The 16,486-nt window shown below is 36.2% G+C and overlaps 3 protein-coding genes across 3 annotated transcripts; 1 reads left to right on the top strand and 2 right to left on the bottom strand.

The window, feature by feature from the left end:
- Positions 1 to 5,678: 5,678 nt before the first annotated feature.
- Positions 5,679 to 7,820, top strand: LOC109188871 (UNC93-like protein 1). Its single transcript, XM_019339513.1, has 2 exons — positions 5,679 to 6,962; positions 7,312 to 7,820. The coding sequence occupies exons 1-2, from the start codon at positions 5,794 to 5,796 to the stop codon at positions 7,550 to 7,552; spliced, it is 1,410 nt and encodes a 469-aa protein (XP_019195058.1). The 5' UTR covers positions 5,679 to 5,793; the 3' UTR covers positions 7,553 to 7,820.
- Positions 7,821 to 10,323: 2,503 nt separating this feature from the next.
- On the bottom strand, positions 10,324 to 12,681 carry LOC109188869 (L-type lectin-domain containing receptor kinase VIII.1-like). Its single transcript, XM_019339507.1, has one exon. The coding sequence runs from the start codon at positions 12,525 to 12,527 to the stop codon at positions 10,509 to 10,511; it is 2,019 nt and encodes a 672-aa protein (XP_019195052.1). The 5' UTR covers positions 12,528 to 12,681; the 3' UTR covers positions 10,324 to 10,508.
- An 898-nt stretch (positions 12,682 to 13,579) lies between these two features.
- LOC109188875 (60S ribosomal protein L9-like) lies at positions 13,580 to 15,516 on the bottom strand. The gene is made up of 3 exons (XM_019339520.1): positions 15,056 to 15,516; positions 14,047 to 14,169; positions 13,580 to 13,882 (listed from the first exon to the last, which is right to left on the bottom strand). Exons 1-3 carry the CDS (start codon positions 15,428 to 15,430, stop codon positions 13,796 to 13,798), a joined length of 585 nt encoding a protein of 194 aa, XP_019195065.1. The 5' UTR covers positions 15,431 to 15,516; the 3' UTR covers positions 13,580 to 13,795.
- Positions 15,517 to 16,486: the final 970 nt, after the last annotated feature.

The following is a 16,486-nucleotide window of genomic DNA, read 5'->3' as shown; positions in this document are numbered from 1 at the left end:
GGAATATTTTCAATTCCCCGCCGGGGACGGGGACGGGGACGGGGATGGGGACAGGGTCGCGGGGACGAGGACGGGGAGTATACTCCCCGCCCCCGCCCCGCCCCATTGCCATCCCTATGCCCAATACACTGTGTGTCCTGATTCACAATATAACAATTGACTGTGGGTGTGGCCTAGAATAACGGACGAAAGAAAGTATGTTAATCAAAATTTGAACTCATTATTAACATTTAAAAAAATGGCAAATATTCTATAAATAGTTTTTTATTCTTTCTTTTTACGTTTATGATGAATCACAAGTTGCCATCTTATTGATGGGTAAAGTCAATTATATGAGGAGTAATCATTGAATAAAACATCAAGATAATATATTTGATGTGTTTATATAAAAATCTATAATACTTGCACTAAATTATATATTATTTGATGTTTTTTATTTTGCCATTGTGGGTGATGATGCAACTATTCGCCTTCTTTAGTAGATGGCGATCGGTGACGGTCGGTCATCGGACTTCATTACTTCAATTTAACAAATTTTTTAAAAGTTAGAGACTTAATTGACTTTTCAAGTAAAGTTTAGGAGCTTATTATTTGACTATTTTTTCAAAAATTAATAATAATTATAATAAAAAGATGTAAATAAATAATTTTTAACTTGTAACTTATTATAATAAAAATAAATACATAAATTGAAATAATAATAATAATTTTAAAGAAAATAAATTAAATGAATTTTTTATGTGGGTTGATCGGGTCAACCTACTCATTTGACGTCACTCTGAAGGAGAGAGGGAGAATTGATCGTGACATATAAATCCAGAAAGTGTCTTCTAAGTAAAATTTCTTCACAAGACATTTTCTATCAAATTGGGTCATTTATCTTTTGATCTGAATGAGTATTTTTTTGTTGATAGACAAATACAGAAAAATTTATAAAATGGCATTTAGAAGTGACATTTTTCAAGTTTTCAAATGAACCCATAGTTACCAAGGACCTTGTGGCCCAATGGTACCAAGCCTTGGTGAAGGCATAGTAGCTAAAAAAAAGTTCTATTTTCAAAAAAAAAAAAAAAATGAACCCATAGTTTTATTAATTTAATTTTGTCTTATTACATTCACAACTTTCATTTGTATGACATAATCAATGATTCTTTAATATTTGTCACTCCATTGTTAATATTAATAATAATAATAATGAGATGTTAATATGTGATTTCATTATTTAATAAAATAACTACAAGAGAATGAGAAATTACATGATAGGATGAGGGGATTGAATGATAAAATTACATATTCGGTCATCCTTGTTAACACTTAACAGTAAAATGATAAAAACTCAAATAGAGAATTGATCACACGAAAATAACAGACAAAATTTTAAAATTAAAATGGGGTAATGTGTCATTTGTTGTTTGTTTTTCTTTGTTGGAAATTTACAAGCATAGAAAGAAGCAGATGAGAACGATGATGCCCAAATATTAAAATACCGATGCCTGCCAGTGCATCTATGCTATGCCAATTGCCAGCCTTATGTCTCTCGAGATTCTTTTATTTTAATTATTAATTAATTTTAACTTATTTAATCATTAGTAGCTGTTTGACTTAGTCAAACATTCAATATAAATATTTGATTAATTAGTTTTTGTAACAGTTTATTGCTCATAAAAAAAAGTTAAAATTCAAAAAACTATTCAAATTAACTTTTTCGATAAGTCTTTTAAGAAAGTTATTTTGCATGTAAACAGCTATCGATTAACAACTATTTTATTAAATATTTTTCTATAATTAACTAATGCTATAAATTAATTAAATTTACTAATTCAATCAGTTAACAATTAACGGCTATTTACCAAACACCTCTCTGTCTTTTCTCGTGGATTAGTTCTGTCCGAGGTTAGGATAGGAAAACACAAGAAGCTTACGGGCGTACAAGCCGGCTGAATAAGATATTTTCGCCTCACGCTGCCAACCCGGAGAAGAAAACGACAATTGTGATGATATCTTTGAGAACATATCATAATATCACTGTCTATATATAGGGAATATTTAGTCTATTTTGGAGTAATTATTCCAGCTAGAAAGCAATATGAAAACAACTCATATTTTTTTAGCCGGTTAATTACAAACAATATAGAATGATTTATTTTGTTGTAGTCCTTTGTCTGCTAGGATTATAAGTTGGGTTTCACTCACAAATTCAGATATATATCGGTTGCAAAAAATTTTTATAAATCAAAGACACCGTCTTTTTTAATTTTTACAAATTTTGATATTAAAAACTTACTTTTAAGTCTCTCAATTATTTCTTGCTAGAAAGCCATTTTAATCTCTAACTTTTCACCGTTACAATAAATTCCTTAAAATTTCAAATAAGTTGCAATTTTAGTACTAGGAACAACAAATTAAATATGTTAAATTTCATTAAGTTTTACTTATTACATACTTCAATATTTTAGTAATTTCGTTTTTTCTTACAATTTAACCCTCCTCAATTTTGGTATTTCATATGCAAAATAGTGAATTTGATTTTAATAGGTTCTGTGTAGGGATAAAACATAGTTGATATATCGTAATTAAAAAAGAAAATTAATTTTAAGAAATGAGGTTGTCAATTAATTGTTTTGTATATAAAATGCTAAAACGAAAAAATATATAGAAGAAAAATATGACATTATTAAAATAATCGTGTTGTAAATAAAAAATGTAACATAGTTTAATGGTTCTATTGTTGGTATAATTTACTTGAAGAGTTAGAAGTGTGTATTATAAAATAAAATAATAAAATTAAAGACAGAACTCACATATAAAAAAAAAATAAAAAAAATAAAAAAAATGTAATTTCTCTAGATGCTCTTTTAGACCAGAGCGTGAAGGGCTCTTGAATTGTAAATTTAACTTTATGGAAAGAATAAATTGACACGTTATGAAATATTGCCATACTTTATATTTGATGCACTATGGCATTGACTATGTGGCCATAATTCATAAAATGCCAATATTCAATGTATTTAAATGAATTGAATGCTTGACTTTTTATTCTAAAAGAAAGAACAATTCATCCAAAGTAACTTCAAAAGATTTATCTAGCCATTCTAAGGTGACAAAAACATTAATTTTAATTGTTAAATGCTTATAATTTTAGTGTTATGTTTGTAAATTTGCAATTGTTCTATATGCATGGGATTTACCGTCTTTAAATTGCATACAAGATTAGTTATAATGGAGAAAAATAATGTTGCAAACTTACAAAATAATCTTAAAAGTATAATTTTGAGTATTATTAAAATTAACTTTTTCATCTTCCTGAAGATTAATATTGTCAAAATGCTCACGATACAAGGATCATATCAAATGTTTAATCAATTGCTTTTCACGATTGGAAAACCCCCCAAAAAAAAATTCTATTTTCTCTATATAAAGAAATTCCTAATTTGGAAAGAATTTTGAAAAGTCAACTAGCTTGACTTTTAGTTCTTGATTATGACTAGCTATATGGTTACTATCTTTCTCTTCGTTACAAAATATTTTAAACAGAAAAAAATAATACAATTCTATCTTTTTAAAAATATACGATAATCAATGCATTAATAAGAATTCAAAAGATTACAATCAGTACTAGAACTGACAGAACGAGTTAAAACATGCACCACCGCACAAACAGAAGAAAAAAAAATTAAAAAAAAATACGTGGCTTCGCCGTCGGAGTGTGGAGTTACGCGGTGATTCCCCAGAACTAATTTATTGGCCGCCTGCAAAACTACTTGACTAACTAAAAGAGAGAAAACAAAATAAATTGTTTTTAAGGGAAGCCTGCATAGCTGCTGGGCCTACTATCCAGTGTTCTTAAAGTGTTTTGTTGTGTACTTAAGTTGAGTGATTTGTGTTTTGAAAGTGAGTTATTTGTGTCCTAAAGGTGTTTTGTTTGTGTGTTTAAGCTGCTTTGTTTGTGTACTTAAATGCGCCATTTTAATGTCGGGAAGCCATCCCGAACCCTTTCCTATATAAGAAGCAAATCCACTCACCTTAAGTTTCAACAAAATACTCACATTAAGCACACAATCCACGCACCTTAAAGCACAAACCACACGCACCTTAAGCACAAAACTCACACACCTTAAGCACAAAGCCCACACACCTTAAGCACAAAAATCAAACACCTTAAATTTGACCTAGATGCAAAAATACCAAATTACTCCCGCATTTTTTTTTTAATATAATTTTGATAATCTGGACGTTAATTTAAGCCAGATCAATGACTCTTCCCTAGTCGCACAACCGCACCTAGGCACACCAACCACATTTGAATATATATATATATATATATATATATATATATATATATATATATATATATATATATATATATGTTGAGTATAAAACACGCAAAGATAGCCAATCGCGATAAGAGTTTTGGACATGGTTATTTATTAAAGGTCCCCACCTCGGGTTCATAGGCGATGTTGTGGTCGACCTCCGTTGTTGGAATCTCGCAAAAGAATTATTTTCTATTGAATATTCATATGATTAAATGATTCTGCCGATTTTAACACTTATCCTTATGTCAACATTCAAGATTATTATAGCTTCGAGACGAGTTACTGAGTAGGTGAGATATTATTTTTGTAAATTTAATATAATTATTTTTCTTTTGTGATTTATACACTATTATATATCAACCGAATCTTTAATATTTATATATTTCATATTTTAAAGAATCTCATTTGAATAGAAATCATCATATTTTTTGGTCAAAAAGGAAAGGATAAATCTACATTTATAAGTAGTAGATTATGAGTAATGACACATAATTGAACCTTAGCTTGATAGTCCAATATGAGAGCTAAATATGATGAGCTCCATGTAAGAACGGGTCCTCTCACATAATAATAGGTTACTCAATTAATGTGATTTACCATTTTATTATTATTTCAATGGTGTAAGTAATCTTGCATTTTTAGTTATATTTGGTAAGGGTCCTCTCACATAATAATAGGTTACTCAATAATGAGTGTTATTTACCATTTTATTATTCTTTCAGTGGTGTAAGGAATCTTGCCTTTTTGGTTATATTTGGTAAATGACAGATCCATTATTTGGTGAATATGTTTGGTAAAGTAGCGATTTATTCCATATTGCTACTTTTATAAAAGATGCATTTTGCAGAGTTTGTAGCCATTTTGGAGAAAAATTAAAATTTTCTCAAAACACCTCTGATTATTTAAAAAATGACTTCTAATTGAGGAACCTTTTTTCAGCTCCTTTGGGAAGAATATTATTATTATTATTATTATTATTATTATTATTATTATTATTATTATTATTATTATACATGTTAACCGTTAATCTAAACAGTTAATTTAATCTTTTTTTTTTTACAAATTACTAATACAATATGCTAATGCGATCAGCTATCTGATAATCACTAATACAATCGGCTAACAGCTAATTGCCAAATAAATCTTTGTGAGTTCAAGATTATATATATATATATATATATATATATATATATATATATATATATATATATATATATATATATATATATATATAATTTTAAGTTAGTTTTATTTTTTCTTTTTTTTAATTCCGGCATTTCAATAGCATAGTGAATTCTCCAAAATAATTTATATTTTATAATAAACCTTGTCAGGTACTCTTATCACTTGCCAAACGCCTACAAATACTCCACATGAAAGATTGATTGTATTTCAACGTTTGAACCACATCCTCTTATAAGGACTCAGTACTGCCATTTCATCGGATTAAAATCTCCAAAATCCTTCATTTTCCGCCATGGCTGCGCAGAAAGATGAAACGAAGGTCGAAGAGTCACCGGAGACGCCTCTGAGGAAGTTGGTTCTGAGGTACAATTCGCCTCTGGTTCAGGTTATATTGATCGGTCTGGTCTGCTTCTGCTGTCCTGGGATGTTCAATGCCCTAAGCGGAATGGGCGCCGGCGGTCAGGTGGATCCGACGGCGGCCAACAACGCCAACACCGCCCTGTACACCACCTTCTCCGTCTTCGGGGTGTTGGGCGGAGGGATTTACAACATCCTGGGCCCCCACCTCACACTGTTCGCCGGGTGTTCGACGTATGTCCTCTACGCCGGCGCTTTCCTCTACTACAACCACTTCAAGCACCAGGCCTTCGCCATCGTCGCCGGCGCGTTCCTCGGCATCGGAGCCGGACTTCTATGGGCGGCGCAGGGAGCCATCATGACGTCATACCCGCCCCATGACCGGAAAGGAACCTACATCTCTCTGTTCTGGAGCATTTTCAATATGGGCGGTGTGGTTGGTGGGCTTATCCCCTTCATAATGAATTATCATCGCACAGATGCTGTTTCTGTCAACGATGGAACTTACATTGGATTCATGATCTTCATGTCCATCGGCACTGTTCTTTCACTGGCGATTCTCCACCCCAGTCGCGTCATCCGCGACGATGGATCGACTTGTACTAACATCAAATACTCCAGCGTGAGAGTCGAATCCAGGGAGATTTTGAAGCTCTTTCTGAACTGGAAGATGCTATTGCTGGTTCCTGCTTCTTGGGGCAGCAATTTCTTCTATAGCTATCAGTTTACCAATGTGAATGCTGCGTTGTTTAATGTGAGAACCAGAGGTTTTAACAATGTGTTCTACTGGGGTGCACAGATGGTTGGGTCAGTGTTCATTGGGTTCATAATGGATTTCAGCTTCAAGAGTAGAAGGACTAGGGGATTGGTGGGGATCACAGTTGTTGCCATTCTTGGAACTGCAATTTGGGCAGGAGGGCTTGCAAGTCAGGTTAAGTATTCCCGCGATGATATGCCTGATAACAAGCTGGATTTCAAGGATGGGTCGGATTTTGCAGGGAGATTTGTGTTGTACTTTAGCTATGGCTTACTTGATGCCATGTTCCAGAGTATGGTGTACTGGGTCATTGGAGCCTTAGCAGATGATTCTGAGATCCTTAGCAGGTACTACAATCAATCATACAACATTTGCATCTTTAGCGGGAACCAGCCAAGTTGGTCAGACTGTTTGCTCGGTAACCACAAGGTTACAAGAGAAACTAGGCTAGTTTTATTTGAGAGCCGCTTATTGGTCTTGGTTTGAACCATAGACAACCTAGGCTGGTTTCTTTTGCCAGCCAGTTAGGGTCAGAAGGCGTGAATTGTAGGCACCTCTTTTGGTTGGAACAGTTGGTCTAGGCTGTTCCATTCCCAAGGTCAATGATCGAACCCTTGACCTTTGGTTAAGGGTGAATGAGTCAGGTATAATGGTAGTATTGCTAGCATGAATTCTGAGAAACTTTTGATGTTTCAGGTATAATGGTTTCTACAAGGGGGTTCAGAGTGCAGGGGGAGCTGTTGCTTGGCAAGTTGATGCCAGAAAAGTGCCTTTTCTTACACAGTTGATTGTGAACTGGGGACTCACAACAATAAGTTATCCTCTACTGGCTCTTCTGGTTTTATTAGCTGTAAAAGATGATTACAAAAAGGTTGAGGAGGGAGGAGTGTCCAAGGATGATGGTTTTATGTCCGCTTCGTCTAATCCCGCCCCATAGCAGTTTTTATTTTCTAAATTAATAGTAAGACTGCACATTTATGATTTACCGTACTCACGAATTATGTCTACGTTTCGGCCACGTAGCCGTAGCTTTCAAGTGACAAATACAAAGTTGTATATATGCTTGTTGAAGATCATGTTTGCTTGTGTGGAATTTTGTTTGCTGTGTAACTCCATTGATTTGTCTTTTGGTTTTGTGTTTTATACTATTTGAACATGTCACAATCAATTGTCTTTGCTTGATTAGTACACAGTTGATTTTGATTTCCATGTCTTTTAGCTTCTTCTTTTTTTTATAATTCCATGATTATATGATCAAAATATACGGAGAAATAAAGAATCATTGCATTTGAGTTGCATTTTCTGTTTTTATTGTTGCATTTTTTTTTCTTAGAAACCAAAGAATATTGTTACAACAGCCTCAAGAAATCAAATTTAAAAAATAAAAAAAATTCCATTTAGTATATTATATATAGAAACGTTAACGTACTTCAACGACGGGGATTTGGGCTTTGATCTCTTCCTCTGTAATTGTGGTGTTGTTAATAACAACATCAGATATTGTCTTCTCCTCCGCAACCGTCTTCTCGTTAATGGCTTCTCCGGCGGGTTTTTCCACGGCGGCTTCCTCCTTCTCCGGAACAACGCCGTCGGCGGCGGTTACCTCGTCGTCAGCTGAATCTGAAGGTTCCACCGCCGGCGACTCTTCCTGCTTTGTCTCGCTCGCTTTCTCGTCCTCCTCCCGGGGGAGGGTTTCCGGGTCGGGTTTTCTGGGAGTGGGTGGAGCAACCGGAGGGATTCGTTTCTTGTCGAATTCCTGGGGTTTGCTCGTGCAGGCTCCCATGTTTGGAAGAGAGAGAGAGAGAGAGAGAAAGAGGACGAGAGGATCAGAAACGGGGAATGTTGTTGTTTTTATTGTTTTTTTATTATTAGTGATTTGATTTTTGAGGCTGGTTTGTGAGAATGGAAATGGCAGATGATTTATAGCAGAGAATGTATGAATTTGATTTGTGAACGGTTCTGCACAATCGTCGTTGTGGACGCAAAATTTGGTGTCCTTGTTAGTTGGAATCGTTGAACACATCCCCTTGTTAGTTATTACCTTTCTTGTCCTATCAGCTTCATATTGAATGGTGGACAAATAAATACAATGGGGCCCACCTTACTTAAATTAATCAAATTGTCGACTTTATTATAACTATATGATATGATTACAAATTTAAATTCCAGTAGACCGCTATTATACATAGGGTTATCTTAAGAGATTCAAGTCACTATTATACAATTGAGCTCCATATCTCAACCATTATTAAGAATTCTGTTCAGAAACTTGGCTAGTTCAACCTGACTAATCAAATTAATTACTAATAAATTGGCATTGCTAGAATAGACGTAATATTTCAAAATTTAATTTGTGAATCATCATTATTATCCAACCTAGTCAATTTACACCATCAATCATTTTGCCAAAAAATATTACTAACACATCTTTTATTGTTATAATATGATATGTGTGTGTGTGTATGGGGGAGGGGGAGGGGGAGGGAATGGTGGATTCTAATATGTCGATTGAAATTGTAATCTTTTTAATATTCGATACCTCCCTAAAGTGAATGGTAAATGTATTAATTTTATACATGTTACTATTCGGTACAAAACAAAAAATTTAAGGATTACATTGAGATTTTATTGAATCTTAATTCCATGCAAGATTTTATTGAAAGACTGATGATGAGTTGAACCAAATATTTTTCGTTTGTTTGTCAACTAACCAAGAGGTTGTATTATGGTTGGGAACTAGTATTCTTGCAATAGTTGAGGCTGTTCAGCCCAATCCAGTGTTGTTGGACTGCCACATGGAGCCTGCTTTTATCCCAAACAAGCTTATGGTTAACACGCCACAAGTTTAATACCAACACAATATACTACTACTATATTCAATTTTATTGAATTTCTTGTTCTTACTTTTTTTTTTTTTAATAAAAGGAAAGGTAGATATAGTTATAGAGTACACTATTGTAAAATTATCACTAAAATAAAATTTCCTTTGGGTTTAATTGTTGAAAAGGTGTCCAAAAACTGATAATATACCATACTAACTACACAAGTATGCAACAACCTCGTTTTTTGGTACACTCGACCTAACTTGAAGCAAAATGTTCTGAAGAAAAGCAGTCAACCAAGGAAGAATCCTCAGATTCTCGGCATGCTACATGGACAATTGGACACGGCGGTAGTTAGGAAATTCATAACTTTGTTTTGTTCTCAATAGGTATAAGCAATCCTCAACTCCCATTGACCACATATTTTACAATCCCCAAACAAAGTTGGTATAAGCAGAACATTAACAAAGCTAATCATTTCATGCTTTAAGCAATAATGCGCCAAATGACGTAATTCTTCATCTTTATAAAGGTCCAATAATTACTCCTAATATAATTGAATACTCAAAATCTTTAATGAGCCTAAACCTATCAAGTGATGACACAATTGTTATACCATGACCCAGGATTCATATTGCATTGTAAATCTTGATACAATAATTTTATACTTTCATTAACATATCGTGTACCTACCGTTAACAGTTTCTATACATGTAAACAAATAACTTAATAATAGTTGGCAGAATATGATAACTACAGGTACATAAACAATCGACTGCGAGTACAAAATGAGTCAATTATAGATACAGAATATAACTTGATAATTACTGACATATAATATGATACTTACAGGTACAGAAATTATATACAGAATGTGTCAATTATAGATACAGAATCTGAATATCATTTTTGGACCACGTATAATTTGCAGTGATGACATTATACTATCTTATTAATATTTTTATAAGCAAATAAAAGATACAACTTCACCACCCCATACAAACACAAACGTTTTCTTATTTTGGTTCAAATCATAAAATGGATTTGATAATTAACTAATCACACGTGGCTTCACTTGAATGGTGAACAGGCGTAACCATGGCACAAACCTGTGGTGCTGTTGTAGGGGAACAATGATACCGGTCGGCTCGTTGGCAACTCGGGCATCGGTTTTTCCACGTTTAGAAACTCCACCACTTCTTCCATGCTGGGCCGGCCTTTGTTCTGGTTCAACGTACAAAGCAACCCGATTTCCAAAACTCGGACCGCCTGGTCCATGTTCACAACCGCCCCCATCCGCCGGTCCACCAGCTTTTGTTTCTCCCCATCCTCGTGCAATGCCCACGCCATATCTAACAGGTCCAACTCGCCCGGTTTGGACTTCCTGAACCGGCCGGAGATGATCTCTAGCACTAACACCCCGAACTCGAACACGTCCGCCGTTTGACTCACCACCGATTCGAACCGAGTTGACTCGACGGAGGAGAGAACGAACCCGAAATCTCCCACCACCGCTCTAAAGCTAACGTCCAGGAAAACGCTACTGGCTTTCACGTTCTTATGCGCGAGTTGCCGCGAGTGGAGATAACTCAGCGCGTCCGCCACGTCTTTCACGACTTTGAACCGCCGCGTCCACGGCAAAACGCCGCCGCCGAACAGCCATTTGTCGAGGCTTCCGTTGGGGATGTAATCGTACACGACGATGGTTTCTTGGTTGTCGAAACACCACCCTCTGATCGGAACCAAATTGGGGTGCCGGATTTTCGCGACGCCTTTAATCTCCTTGTGCATTCGCCGCCGATCAAACCCGCCGGAGCCGAAAAACTTCGCCGAGTAACGTTTCACCGCCACGTGGCACCCGTGCCAGGGAGTCCCTTTGTACGTAATGCTCCTCGCGTCACTACCCAGTATCTGTAACTCGCTGAAACTCCGAGTTGCGGAGGAGATTTCGGTGAACGTAAACCGGCGAGACTTGTTGGGTGGGCCCAGTTTTGTCTTCTTCTCCGGCTGCGCCGCTAAATCATTCGATTTGTCGTCTTTTTTCTTCTTCCGGTTGAAGTAAAGACTGAGTAAAACGGCGACGAGAAGAATAAACACAGCAATGAAAATCAAGAAACTCGTCGGCGTTTTTTCATGCCGCCCTTTCTCTTCTTCTTCATTATTATCGGTTCTTTGTTGGATTATTTTGCTCTCGCAGGTTTCCGATGAGGGAATCCGAAGAGAAGCTTTGCTGGTGGACGTGAAGTTCCATGATATAACGTTGTGGATTTGGGTATGGTTGCCGGTGGAAGCGGAGAAGCCGACGAACATGTATTCGTTCAAGTAAGGGGAGAGGTCAAGGGAACCGGAATAAACCGGTTTAGAAGGGAAGCCATTGTTGTCGGCGCCGAGCCGGATTTCAATGAGGCGGAGTTGGCCGTCGTAGGATATCCACGCGCGGTGAACGGAGCCGTCGTTGAGAACGATTCCGGCGTCGGAGGCGTTGACGGCGGCAGTCGAAACGATGCTTCCGAGGTTGATGCCGACGTGGTTGTCGTTCGGGTCACCGAACTCCGGGTTCCGGCGCGTGTCGAACTCAATGGCGACGGACTTATAATTGTCGTCGCAGACGTCGTTGAGCATGCCTAGCCAGGGGCCGGACCGGCCGACGGTGAACTCATCGGGGACTATGATAAAAGTTAACCCACTGCCGCCATTGATGACGTCGTCGTCGGGATCCAAATGCTGGGTTTTAACGGAAGTATTCGGAGGAGCTTGAAACTGAAACGAGAAGGTGGTTTGAAAGGACGCCGGAGTTTGAGTGACGGGGTCGAAGAGGCGGATGGGGGAGGAATAGATTGCTCGGCCGGCGAGGTGTTTCAGATCGGTGGTTTGGGAGGGTTTCGGAATCTGGAGACAAGACTGTTCGCTTGAAATGGCTGCACTGCCCAGGAGAGAAACATCTTGGGGAATTCTTGGATTTTTGGAGCTGAAATCTGGGAAAGATATGTGCTTGGTAACATTGATTACCGGTCCATTTTCGTCACGGGAAAGGACTAAATCGGGGGATGCAACGAATAACAGAAGAAAGAAAAAGATGAAAGCCGCCATTAATGGAATGTGTAGAAAGCTTGTTGCGTGGAAGATATCAAGAACTGGAAGGACAACATGGAGAACCAAGAAAGCAATTGCTCAGGATGAAAAAAGAGGCCAAAATCGCAGGCCTCCAAAACAAGACTGTCCCACTATCAATTCATGCATGACAATTTATTACGGAGTACTTAACTAGTCCCAATCCTACGATCATTTTTGGTTCATGAAATAGATCATCATTATATATTATTTATAGCGTGCATCAAGACACACAATGCATTAATTAGCTAATTGAAAAAGTTGGGGATAACTAATTAACCAAACACTTTTATTGATTTGTAAACATGACAAAATAAGCTAAAATTGACCTATACGCTATCTATTTTACCAAACAGAACCCATGTGTATTATGTTATACAATTATGTATATTTTATTATAAAATTATATACATTCGAAACATAAATTTTTTTAAAAAAAGTTAACCGCAGACACGAGGTACAAAACAACGTCGTTTTGGGCCAGAGTGCACAATCTATTGTACGCCGGAATTAAATAACATTATTCCTTATCTATACACATTGGCCCAGCAAATATTTTTTATTTGTACAATTGATACACTATAGTTCACAAGATATCAACGTGTATCATACGAAACCATAACCTGTCGACTAAAGGATAATACCTAATCTTCCCTTCTTTGAACAAATTATTGAAGGTCAATCACTGTCTGTCACTGACACCTAAACAATTAGAAGTTTGTGAACCTAACTGATTTGGGCCCCAAGAAACTGACAGTATTAATCATACGACCTTCCCCAGACATGAGTAGTCACAAATAACTTATTAAGATTAATGCAAACTAACATGGCAAATATGTCAAAATGGACCACAAATACCAAATGCCAAGTCACTTAAGAGATGGAGATTTCGAATTTATGTACCCCAGGTCGAAAAAGCAGTATGAAGAGAAAAATAAAAATAAAAAACAGTGATAGTTAGGCATGCTAGAAATTCAAGACCACATAGACACAAGGACAGCTAATAGTTGTACTAGGACTATCACAGAAAATTAAAAAATGCCCAAATTATCATTAAAACTTTGAATGAATGCTTTAAAATATCATAGATAAGATGATAGTACTACTAGTGAGTCCATGTCCTCAAAACAAAACAAAAAAATCTTTGAATTTAACTCCATAGCAAGTCTACAAATAGACAATCAAAATTAAGGAGCAAATACTCAAGATAAAAAGGTGACAGATAAACTAGAAGGCTATATGGGGGTTTATTCTTCCTCCTCAATTTTGCCTTTCTCACTCACATAGATACCATCGAGGAACTTTCGGATATCCTTGTTCTTGACATGGCATTTCTGTACAGAGAAAAGTAGAAGGGAGGGAATTTCAGCAAAACAATCAACTTAGAACACAAAATAAGTTTTAAGTTTAAACTTCACAGAAGTATCAAGAGATACTTCAATCTTGCATTAATGGAATATGCTTAAAGACACAATCATATAATAGAGAGGTTATTTACCTGGTTAATAAGTGCGCATGAGCGAGACACAAGCTCAATATCATTCCCGTCCAATACCAATTCATCCTTCACTTTTTCAGAGCGGACAACAGAAACCCCTTCAAGCATGTCCACTTTCCTGACCTGAAGTAACGACAAAAAATGGTTAAAGTTTCAAATCACCAGTGTAATACTCCATAATATTCATAAATTCATGAAGCTAACTAGCATATAAAAAGATGATAACTGGAACCCAAAATGGGTCATAAAGAAAAAGTAAATATACATGTCATAATTTTTATTTTTTATTAAAATTAAAAAGGAAATCTTTCATTCATAGACATACAAATATACAAGGATAACACTGACAAACTTATGTCCAACAAAACTCACTCTCAATGCCAACTTATTAGCAAAAGTAGAGAGATACTTTGACATAGATTTTATTTCATACTTATAAAATATAAGGACAGAGCTTACAAAAGCAGAGAAGCAAAAGATCACCCCATAACTGCATTCACACTTTAAATCAAGGAACAAAAACTCATGACAACCAAAAACAGTCCAATTTACAGTACAAAACTAGACATATAAAGCTTCTTCTTATTGCATTATACATATATACTACCCTACTTGTTAAGTATACAAGTGTATCAAACCACATTGGAATTCAATGTAGAGCACCAATCAACCAAATCAATGCATCCATCTGTAGAGCATGACACCATGTAGCAGTTTAAATGAACAAGTCCAATGCTCAATCAAACACCAATTCATGACTACAAATTAAGGTTTATATTATATCAACCAATCAATTAAGACTTGAGCAAAATCAAGTTAACAACATCAAAATATACAGAACGAAATATATCCGGATTCTTAATCCTGACATATAGGAATCATAACATTGCATCATTTCAATTAATTAAATTAAACATTGCAATACACAAAGAAATATACAAAAAATAAAAACATAAAAATGGATTATTGAGCATCTTCATTTTAGGTAGGAATGAAGAAATGCGGTTACCTTCTTCTCTCCAAGGAAATTTCGGATCTCAATGGACTTATTAGTGTTAGTGATGGAGGCATTGATGGGAAAGTGAGCGTAGACAAAGCGCATCTTGTAGCGGAAGCCCTTGGTAACGCCGGTGATGAGGTTGTCGACGTGGCTGAGGGCGGTGCGAATAGCAGCAGTGGTCTTCCGTGATCCGAACCAGGCGTCGACCTTAAGCTTCCGTTTTCCGGTGGCCTCATCGGTAATGAGCTGGAAATCCAGGTTGAGGTGCTTGAAGTTACGGGTGAGTGTACCTCTGGGACCTTCCACCTCAATTTGCTTGGCTTTCACCTTGATTTTCACCCCGTCAGGGATGTCCATGGAATCTGAGGAGAGTATAGTCTTCATGGTATCTCGATAACTCTCTCTCTGTCTCTCGTGCTGAGAATTATGCCAGCCGAAAACCCTCGGTTGCAGAGGAGTATATGTCTACTCTGAAAACCCTAGTTTAAAGAACTCACAATTATTGGGCCAGGCCACTTTCAAACCCAAAGCAATAACCTCAACTAACCTGGCATGGCCTACAACATGGACTCGAGCCCAAATTTAGTTGAAGCAATGCTACACAAGGTTTAAATGTTTAATGGCAAATTTTATTGTCGACCATTAAGTATGTATCATTTTTATTTTTATTTTTTGAAAATAAAGAATCTAATTCATTAATTATAGGTTGAAACGTTTATAATAAAGATTGATGGAATGGTCAAATGTATCCAAGAGTGACATTGGTCGAATAGCCTTGCACACCACCTGAGTATCTATTTCCATTTTTCTATACATTGACAATATCTCCATCTGGTTAAACTGCATATCATAGTTCAGAGGAGTTTCTTTTTCATTGTCATGTTTGTCACCCAGGTTGAGATTCACATACACCATGACCAGTTTTATTGTTTCACGCTTTATGAAAAAGAAACTCATCAAAACAACGAGAGGAAAAATACAGAAACTGCAAACAAAATTAAACCAGTAAAACAAAGCAAAGGGAAACAACAGTGCGAAAATAAGAGAGTAACGACCGGTAGCAGTGGAGATGAATGAGAAAACGATGAAGGCGGACGTTGTCTGCGGTGGAGATGACAACAGGGCAAGACGATCGGACGTCGCCTCCGATCCGCTTGCTTCACTAAGGCGGCGGCCGTATAGAATACTAAAGACGAGAAAGAATTAGAGAAACCCTAATCTCCTAATCAAGTATGTATCATTTTAATTACACTTCATTTGACGATATTGCTATGTTTTTTAGTTTCATTTTTCATCCACACTAGTTTCATTATAGCAATACTAACGTATCATTTTAATTATAATACAATTATTTGACGATAATGTGCTTTGCTTTTAGTTTTATTATAGTAACAGTAAAGTATTATTTCAATTCTAGTACAGTTTCATTCGACGATCATG

This window comes from Ipomoea nil, unplaced genomic scaffold (genome assembly GCF_001879475.1).
Source record: "Ipomoea nil cultivar Tokyo-kokei standard unplaced genomic scaffold, Asagao_1.1 scaffold1509, whole genome shotgun sequence".
Classification (NCBI taxonomy): domain Eukaryota; kingdom Viridiplantae; phylum Streptophyta; class Magnoliopsida; order Solanales; family Convolvulaceae; genus Ipomoea; species Ipomoea nil.
Note: the sequence above shows the minus strand (reverse complement) of the source record. Positions and strands in the feature narration are given on the sequence as shown.

Excerpts from the sequence above, each read along its gene's own strand:
- LOC109188871 (XM_019339513.1), top strand. The coding sequence starts at position 5,794 with ATGGCTGCGCAGAAAGATGAAACGAAGGTCGAAGAGTCACCGGAGACG. Across the intron at positions 6,963-7,311 it reads GATTCTGAGATCCTTAGCAG|GTATAATGGTTTCTACAAGG; the intron begins GTACTACAATCA and ends TTGATGTTTCAG.
- LOC109188875 (XM_019339520.1), bottom strand. The coding sequence starts at position 15,430 with ATGAAGACTATACTCTCCTCAGATTCCATGGACATCCCTGACGGGGTG. Across the intron at positions 14,170-15,055 it reads ATTTCCTTGGAGAGAAGAAG|GTCAGGAAAGTGGACATGCT; the intron begins GTAACCGCATTT and ends TCGTTACTTCAG. Across the intron at positions 13,883-14,046 it reads CATGCGCACTTATTAACCAG|AAATGCCATGTCAAGAACAA; the intron begins GTAAATAACCTC and ends TTCTCTGTACAG.
- LOC109188869 (XM_019339507.1), bottom strand. The coding sequence starts at position 12,527 with ATGGCGGCTTTCATCTTTTTCTTTCTTCTGTTATTCGTTGCATCCCCC.